We start from the raw sequence: 9,267 nt of genomic DNA, 5'->3' as shown, positions 1-9,267 counted from the left end.
ACAAAAACCAATAATTTCTTCATCACAATCTATCCAAATAGGGGATCATCGATGAATCTTTGTCGTATGAGAATTAGTTGAGATTGTGGTATCCACACTAACGTGAAAAAATCTGGGCTGAAACAAAAAAAATGGCGTGGAAGAAGAAACGGGAGAAGAAGCAACGGGGAAGGAAGGAAGGAAGGAAGGAATAAGAAGACTCCTCGTATGTCACAAACATCATTTAATTCCAGATTTATTTATTTATTATTGGTTTATTAAATGGTTTTTAATTTAAATTAAATTATGATTAATTTAGATGATGTGGACAGCCACATCAGATGCCACATAATGTGGTACACTGATGTGGTATATTAATGTGGTAAGAATAGCATTACTGTAAAAAACCTTATATGTTTAACAAAGCAATAGTAAACTATTATGACACCTAAAAAATCTGTTCTAAACTATTGAAATCTACTGGAAATTTGAACTCGGATAAAGAGTGATGAGATGTACTTGGCCTTTCAAGTGAAAATTGCACAGTTGAACCTCAACTGTTTGGTAATTACTGTTCGAGTTGTGTTTTCGGTTGTACTTGTTGCCAAAAGATTCTGGTGGCAATAAAAAAAATTTATTGATATCTAAAAACATGTAATTACTAATATTAAAAAAAAGAAAAGAAGGTTAAACAATGTAAAGTTGTGTACAATAGACGTTGTTCATCCCACCCTCGCAAACAAAAAACATAGGTCGTATCCATAAATCCCCATATTGCAGGCATCCTGCAAATGTACCAGCACTGGAAGACCATAACAAAGCACAGTTTGAAACATAAAATGCTTAACAATGCAGAGGATTGGAAAACTTCAACAGCAAGTCATCCAATGGGGATATACAATGTGATGTCGTCGGATTTAGGGTGAAGCCTTGTGGGTTCGAATAACCACCACAATCAACAGGACCACAACGGAGAGCATGAACGATGTTTTCAGCTTGTCCTCAAAGCGATTGCTGGCTTCTGCTTTCGCATTTCCACTGCTTGGAGGTTGAAATAAATCGCCCATGACCTTCGTAACTTTCTCGATTGCTTCCATGACTTTTGCCATAGTGTTTTGAAAGATCCATTTCACAATGTTTGTTGCTTTATCGTTGTTATCATCAGAATTCTCTTGTGGACTATCAGAGCTATTTTCTTCATCTGCGTCGATGATGAAAAATTCATGTCGAAACCAGCATTAGTCATGACTACATTCATCTTACTTGTGAAACACGTATGAACATACATACATAAGCAACAGATACAACTAACACCAGGAAAACAACACGTAAAAGAGGCATCTATGAATAACAAAAGACGCTGTGAACACAATATGAGACTCGTGGACTCTTATTGCAATGTTAGAATGTTATAATTAGAACCCTAAATTCAATTACTGATACTCGTTACTGAAATTCATATCACACCAACCTGCATAGGAAGACTCCCGGAGCTCCCGCACCACCTCATTGTTCATCACAGCATCCCAAACCGCTGTATCAGATGACAATGCCATCACCATTCTCTGCACAAGAAAATACCCTTATGACATAATTCTATAATTCTAAAAATTTCATCATCTGCAAGATAAAATGTAACAATAATTTACCGAACAGAATCAACGGTCTAATTTCTTTAAATGTACATGAACTATTCAATCAACAAATTCAGATATAAGAAACAAAAAGAAAGATATTAAAGAAAGGGACCTGCACAGAAGACTCAATTTGCAAGAGATGGAAAGCATCGTAAACTCTCTCAGAACCATGAGACTGCAACATCTTTTCGACTTTATCCCCCCGTCTTCTCTCCTGTGAATGCAACAACAGAAATCAATCATCTGTGCAGCTAATGCTTATACAAAACTGAAAGAAACCAGTCATCTGCGCGTATTCTTAGCCTAAACCCCAAACCCTTTTCAAAACAGACATCATGCGAAAGAGTAATTCCAGGTTATACACTTGAGAACCACATTTCAGCTGCACATATAGGCAAAACATACAGTGTGAATTATGTTCTATTTCTAAACTACTCTATATATGGGGACGGTAGCTCAAACTTAAAAGAGTAAGGAAGATTCGAACTTGGATGCAAAGAGGAAGGGCACAATTTTTTTGTTAATTTGCCCAACCCACATGTGCAATCCATCTCCTTTTCCGCCAAATCGAAAATGAAAATTAAAAGTCTAAACTCTAAACCGTAAACCCCAAAAGAGGAAATTTCCTTAGTTTGGATTGTCTAATTTAATACCATACCAAACACACCCCTATGACCAAATTGCCACCAGAGTTATTTAACTTTTCAAAAAAGCCAAAAGCCAAAAGCCAAAAGCCGCCGTAATCTCTTTATTGTTTTATTTTAAACAAAAAATAACCCAATAATTAAAAAGATAACAAATGAATAAATAACTGACGTACAAAAAACAAGAAATTGCTTAAGCAAGAAAATGCAAAAAAATAAAAATAAAAAAATAAATTACGGACAGCAATAAAGAAAGAAAACAAAATTGAAAGCTGAAAGGTGAGAGAGCTTACATTGTACTCACTCAGCAGAGTCTGCGCCCGACGAGTTTCTTGACCGTCATCGTCGTCGCCGCCGACGTCGCTGCACCGATTCGCAGCTCAAAAATGTCAAATGAAAAACTAACAATGATATGAACTTTGACGAAAAATGAAATCAAATGGGAACTGGAGGGTGAAATTATGAGAGTTACGGAGTGGGAACAGTTGGTTCGCGGTTCTTGCGAGGTTGGGCTTTGGAAATGAACCCATGCTGGAAAGAAGAAGAGCAAGAATTTCAGGTCTGGATGGAGTCATGGTGAAATTGAACAAGAAATTTGATGAGAGAGAAAGACCTGGATGTTACCATTCTGCGACGGGCGGAAGGGTCGTCGATATCCATGGCTTTTTCGACGGAGAAGAAGGACGAAAAAATTAAAATTGGGAGGAAAAAAATTGCAGAAGGCGGGTATCGAACCGAGGTCGTTTCCGAAGAGGATAGACGAAATTTACCACCCTGCCATCCGGCAACGTTGCTGGAGATAAATAATTGCATATATACGTGCTCCTAATGCTTGAATAACTTAACTAAATTTGGTAGGAATCCACTAATAAAATTAGATAAAGAGACTTGAACATGTTTTGTTCCTGTCTTTGTAGCGTTATGTTTGTAACGCTAATAAAAAATCCTTAATGCATCAGTACGTATACTACTCAATTCGTCAAATTTCGCCCAATATACTTGTAATAACAGGCTTTGTGACATTATTTTTTATTTTTGAACAAACGATATTATCTACACTAAGGAAGAGAGTGGACTTAGTCTCACAATGGGTTAACAATAAAGTGATCAATTTAATTTTGGTGAGAATCGAACCTAATAAGTAAGACCTATCACTTACAAGTGAAAGAAATACCACTAGACCATATTACAAAGTGATAGCTTTGTGACACTGTTAATGATCAACTAATCTTAGGATTGGTTATAATCCTAAATGGATAAGCATATTACGATCAGAAGGTCTTAAGTTCGGCAAACATCCAAATGAACAAGCGTATCATGATCATTAAGTCTTACGTTCAATTAACACCCCAATGAATAAGTGCATCAAATACAAGAATTTCCCAAGTTCCTTATAAACCGTCACTTTCGTTAAGGAAAGCATTACAGCTGCTTCTCTTATGGGTTGGTTTTACAGACCCTTCACAGTTCAAGCAGATCCAGTTGATCCTGCAAGGAAGACAGTTAAAAGGGGTAATATTCCCGTTTATATATATATCATCTCGATGTTACTATTTCACTCAAATTATTAATATATCTAAAAAGTGTGACATATCAACTATGTCGCTCACTTATATAATAATACATAAATTAGTAGCACTACGTGATAGCGTTTTAGGTACACGCAAAATTCTTTGGTAAAAGATATTGTATAACATCAACCACTAGAACGGTGATAAATGAGAGACACTTCTCAATTCTCAAAACTATGTGGATGTCCAAAAACTCAAATTCAATGCAAACATTTTTCTAGGTTAAACAATTGCCCTAATGAAAGTTCTTGGATGGTACCAATCTAACTTAGGGGTGAATATGTTCAAGCTTAAAGTCTAATTCAAAATGTAGTCTAAATTACCAGTTATGTAGACTAAATCCTACACATTAATATTTAGTAGAAACATAGAGAGTGGACGTACATGTAAAATTTAACAAGGCAAAACCTGCCAATGAGAAAATCTTCAAGCTACCAAGCCATGATACACTAAGAGGAATGAATACAAAAAAAGAAACTTACAAAACTCATCTTAATACATCCATAACTAGAAGACAGTTTTGTCTCCACGCCTTGGCTACTCAATTTTTCCAGACTCCAAGTGAAAGCGGAACAACATTAACTCGATCGTCGATCACCTTCTTCTCGAACTTTGTAGGATACTAACGCCCCATCATACATAATGAATACAACCAAATAAAAACTTCCCCCTAGCTAAAATAAAATCTCCCCCTTATTGTCTAGGAAGGGCCAAAGAAGGAACAAACACTAGTCATCTTTGTCGACTGAATCTTCATTTTGGTTGTATTCATAACATCGGACGGCCTCCCTTCCATAACGTTAACTGGCAGTATCCTATTATATTTCAAAACACTAAAACACATCACATTCAAAACTAAAGCAACGACGAAACAAAAAATAATAATTCCATAGAACACGAGCAAATCTTAGGTTTCACTTTCATGGGTTGGGGAGAAATGCAATGGAAAGCACAAAATTCATATGTTTTCTTAACTTTGCCAAGTTTTTCTCATCAGCAAAAACCAGTAGCATCATTAATCAATCAAGTACAGCCTTAGTAAAATGGAGCAACCGAGAAAAAGAGACGTGTTCAGATTGAAAAAATCCTGAGATTAGAGAAAGTAACGTACCCATGGTCTGTGGAGGGACCGACCTCCTCCGTCCTCTCTCGTCTCTTATACTAAAACTTGGACGTTTATTTAGGTTTTCGGAACTGGCTAGGGTTTTATAACATTTTCCATTGGTTCTCCCGTTTTCTGTACATGCATTGCTAACTTGGGCCTCCCTAGTGGTGATTTTTAGGCCGAACTTGTGCAAAATTTTCTGGGTTCTAATTGGTTGGGCCATTGGGAACAAAAAGTTTTCACAACCAAAAAAAAGTCAGAAAAATAGGGATAGAGAAGATAAAGAGAGAGGAGAGTGAGAGAGAGATGGAGAATAGAGTCGGAGAGAGAGTGAGAAGAGAAAGAAGACGAACAGTGAAGATGAAAGTTAATGAATTTATGATTATTTGATTTTCGGTTGAACGTACATGATGTAAGGAATCTGGATGGAAGAAATTCGGAGATAATCTTCTTACCAAGATATAGTAAAATAAAGAAGATGTTTTAACCAACAAGATAATCCACCACTTGATTCAATATTTCTAGGGACCCTATTTGTTCCGATATAATAAAGACTAGAACTTTGAGTTCACTGTTCACTGTCCTAATCAACCGGCCAAGTTCATACATGTTATAAATAAAGTATTTTTATTTGGGTTAACGTTATGTACATAACAACAGAAAATAATGAATGATATACATCCAAGCAAAGGAATAAACTTTCGCCAAAAATAAAAGCAAACGAATAACCAACAGAAAGATAATGGGAAGCCACCTCCCACAAGGAACCAAAACGTGGACCCTTCTTTTGTTAACAAGAAGTTTGTGACGCCAATGAAACTCTGAACCATTTTATATACCTATCCACATCATGGCCTCGCGAATATCAACAGAACAGGAATCAGAGGCAGACAAGCAAAGGAATCCACTGAATCCTGGCTCCTCCTAGGTTTACATAACGTAGAAGGAAGACAAAGATACACAGTCTGAGATCTAAAAAAGGAGTAAGAAAAAAAACCTAAAAGTTCTGTGTCAATGATGTTTGGTGGGAGAAGCATGGGCGGAGGAGGTGGAGGAGGAAGCATGTTTAAGGCTGTGAGTAGGGCAGCAGTCACCAGAACTATTGCTGGTGGCCCACCGATTCAAGAACCCCTATCTTCTTCTTCCAGTTCTGCTGCTGCTAATACCACCACCACAAATACTACCGCCACCTCCACTTCTAGGCACAACCAGAAGCCCAGTTCTTCCCACAACCTCTCTCTCTCCTCACCCACTTCTCCTTTTTCCTCATGCAATATTCCTCTGGCTTCCAATTGTGGGACATCCAGTTGGCCTTCTTCCCCTCGCTTTGATGATTTTGATTGGGTGACTGTGGATAATGGGGTTAGCAGTGAGGATGATGAGAGACTTTCACATGGGTTAATGGATGATTTTGTTCTTGGACCTGTTCCTTCCAAGCATGAAGTTCACAATGCTGTCTCTGCCCTTCATCAGTAAGCAACTCAATGCTCTTTGTCTCTGATAAATAAAACCCTTTCTGTCATTTTATTTTATATATTTGTAGATGCGAGTTAGGCCAGTTAGTTAAAGAAGACTTTATTGTCTGGTGCACTCAAATTCAAATTTTCCTGCCCATGCTTGTAAATTAGTTTAATTTATCATCGCATCATAAAAAAATTTATGCCGGCAGCGGCAGTTATGGGTCAGGTTTGTTGGCGAGGGCAGGTGTGCATGACCTATCGCATTCGACTTTAAATTCCTTCCTCGTAATTTAGATTAGTTTATCAACTTGTCAAATAAAAAAAATGATTAATTAGCTGCCTAGTGTTGTAGTTTAAACTAATCATGCCTTGTTTGATGAAATGGATTAGGGTTTTCAGTCCCTTCATCAGGGATAAGTTTGGTTCTAAGTCAGACAGAGATGTGGATGATCAAATTACAAGTCCTGCTGGGTTTGTGCACCCAGCACCTTCAGCTGGGTCAGAATTAGATTGGATGGAGCCTTCTGCCTATCTTTCTAATAATTCAAAAATGTTGCAGTCTCACGGTGTTGAGAGAGTTTATGATGCTTTCCATCTCTTGCAGACTGAGTCTTCTGTGCAGGTTCCTTTCTTTAATATCTTTCGTTTTTGTTTCTAATGTATTTCTGAATTTTGGTTTGAATATGTTCGGTATGTCGGAACTACAAGATAGAGAATGTACAAAGTAAAGTTAAAAATGGACACCAAAAATTTATGTGGTTCGGCAATTTATGCCCACGTCCACAAAATAAGGATCAATCTTCATTATATGAAAAAAGATGAGTATAACAAGAGTAGTCTTACCAAGCAAAAGACAAGGCTTGATGGATACAAGAAAGTATAACACACACTTTCTATTACTCTAAACTTCACTCACAATGTATAGTGGAACACTCTCACTCACACTCTTGGAGCAGAACTCTAGTTTTGGACTTGATCCTTTGCTACTCACTACTTTCTTGATTGGTTACATCACTACAACATGACACCCATATTTATAGGTGAGAGCTTGACATTCTACTAGTTTCTAGTTCCTTCTACAAACTAGAACTAGTTTCTAGTATATTCTACAAACCTCTAACTTAGATAATTCTAGACTAGCCACAAAATTGTAGCTTCTAGATCTTTCCATTTGCAACCAAGGAAGCTAGTACTTTCTAGCTTCTTCCACCAATTAATAACTTGCTAGAATTGTCTAGCATGCTCCAGCCACCTCACTTGCTTACTAGAATAATCTATAACATTCATCATGGGCTGGACCATATACCAACAGAATACTGCATGTAAACTTAAAGAATATTTCGACCTTTGATTGTGTTTGATATATTATTTTCACATTTTGTCTTGCAGAGGATGAAATTTTTAGAATTATGTCACGAGTGTATTTTCTTGTGCAGAGAATGGTGATGGCATTGTCATCTGATACAGCGGTTTGGGATGCTGTGATGAACAATGAGGTGGTGCGCGAGCTCCGCGAGTCTTTCTATGCAGGTTGGTGTGATATGAATTTCAGTAACGAGTATCAGTAATTGAATTTAGGGTTCTAATTATAACATTCTAACATTGCAATAAGAGTCCAGGAGTCTCATATTGTGTTCACGAGCGTCATTTGTTAATCGTAGAAGCCTCTTTTACGTGTTGTTTTCCTGGCGTTAGTTGCCTCTGTTTCTTGTGAATGTATGTTCATGCGTGTTTCAGTGATGAAATAAGGTGAAATTTATAGCTTAAGAGCAATAAGCTTGAAATTTATAGCTTGTAATAGTTGAGAGATGAAATACCTTGTCAATGCTCACAAGTTCGATGAACGCAGTCATGACTAATGCTGGTTTCGACATAAATTTTTCATCATACATGCAGATGAAGACAATAGCTCCGAGAGTTCACAAGAGAATTCTGATGATAACAACGATAAAGCTACAAACATTGTGACGTGGATCTTTCAAAATACCATGGCAAAAGTCATGGAAGCAATCGAGAAAATTACAAAGGTCATGGGCGGCTTCTTTCAACCTCCAAGCAGTGAAAACGCGAAAGCAGAAGCCAGCAATCGCTTTGAGGACAAGCTGAAAACATCGTTCATGCTCTCCGTTGTGGTCCTGTTGATAGTGGTGGTTACTCGAACCCACAAGGCTTAACCCTAAATCCGACGACATCACGTTGTACACCCCCATTGGATGACTTGCTGCTGAAGTTTTCCAATCCTCTGCATTGTTAGGCAGTTTATGTTTCAAACTGTGCTTTGTTATGGTCTTCCAGTGCTGGTGCAAAGACCAGTGCTGGTACATTTGCAGGTTGCCTGTAATATGGGGATTTATGGATATTACCTATGTTTTTTTTCTTTAATATTGAATATTGTTATTTACCTTTTTTTTTTAGAGATTCAGTTAATTTTTTTCATTGCCACCCCAGTCTCTTGGTAACAATTACAACCGAAAACACAGCTCGAATGGTAATTACCAAATGGTTGAGGTCCAACTATGCAATTTTCACTTGAAAGGCCAAGAACATCTAATCACTCTTTATCCGAGTTCGAATTCCCTACCTGGTAAAATTTTAGAATATAGCTTAAGAATTGTTATTCGCACTTCACAAATCAAATTGTGCACTCCAAACGTTCTATATTTAAAAAATATACTCTTATGATGAGTGCACAATAACTATGTAAGTTTATTTTACAAGGCTGGTCCCAAGCCAGGATAAAGGAGGAGGAGAGGGTGTTAGGTTGTCGATAGCTCACGTTGAATATCAATGATACTGATTTGTTGTTGTTGTTGTTGTAACCACATGGATTCAGTAAAAATAATGGTTATCCTTGAAAGAGATGGGTTCACT

General features: G+C 37.3%; 2 protein-coding genes and 1 long non-coding RNA gene across 5 annotated transcripts; 1 reads left to right on the top strand and 2 right to left on the bottom strand.

The window, feature by feature from the left end:
• Positions 1 to 591: 591 nt before the first annotated feature.
• LOC126630652 (uncharacterized) lies at positions 592 to 3,066 on the bottom strand. 2 transcript variants are annotated; one of them, XM_050300809.1, is made up of 6 exons: positions 2,885 to 3,066; positions 2,733 to 2,791; positions 2,554 to 2,623; positions 1,729 to 1,830; positions 1,451 to 1,544; positions 592 to 1,180 (listed from the first exon to the last, which is right to left on the bottom strand). In XM_050300809.1, the coding sequence occupies exons 1-6, from the start codon at positions 2,918 to 2,920 to the stop codon at positions 897 to 899; spliced, it is 645 nt and encodes a 214-aa protein (XP_050156766.1). In that variant the 5' UTR covers positions 2,921 to 3,066; the 3' UTR covers positions 592 to 896. The 2 variants fall into 2 exon arrangements, with proteins under 2 accessions (XP_050156766.1, XP_050156767.1); XM_050300810.1 differs by lacking the exons at positions 2,554 to 2,623; positions 2,733 to 2,791; positions 2,885 to 3,066 and adding an exon at positions 1,933 to 2,096.
• A 650-nt stretch (positions 3,067 to 3,716) lies between these two features.
• On the bottom strand, positions 3,717 to 5,196 carry LOC126630664 (uncharacterized). 2 transcript variants are annotated; one of them, XR_007626068.1, is made up of 3 exons: positions 4,943 to 5,180; positions 4,314 to 4,646; positions 3,717 to 3,748 (listed from the first exon to the last, which is right to left on the bottom strand). It is a non-coding gene; the product is annotated as an uncharacterized LOC126630664 (long non-coding RNA). The 2 variants fall into 2 exon arrangements; XR_007626067.1 differs by lacking the exon at positions 3,717 to 3,748 and having other exon boundaries at positions 4,224 to 4,646; positions 4,943 to 5,196.
• A 521-nt stretch (positions 5,197 to 5,717) lies between these two features.
• LOC126630643 (uncharacterized) lies at positions 5,718 to 8,797 on the top strand. Its single transcript, XM_050300797.1, has 4 exons — positions 5,718 to 6,408; positions 6,787 to 7,018; positions 7,833 to 7,926; positions 8,293 to 8,797. The coding sequence occupies exons 1-4, from the start codon at positions 5,951 to 5,953 to the stop codon at positions 8,568 to 8,570; spliced, it is 1,062 nt and encodes a 353-aa protein (XP_050156754.1). The 5' UTR covers positions 5,718 to 5,950; the 3' UTR covers positions 8,571 to 8,797.
• The last annotated feature ends 470 nt before the right edge of the window (positions 8,798 to 9,267 follow it).

The sequence above is a fragment of the Malus sylvestris genome, chromosome 7 (assembly GCF_916048215.2).
Source record: "Malus sylvestris chromosome 7, drMalSylv7.2, whole genome shotgun sequence".
In the NCBI taxonomy this organism is placed as follows: domain Eukaryota; kingdom Viridiplantae; phylum Streptophyta; class Magnoliopsida; order Rosales; family Rosaceae; genus Malus; species Malus sylvestris.
This window is presented reverse-complemented; position numbering and strand designations above follow the sequence as displayed.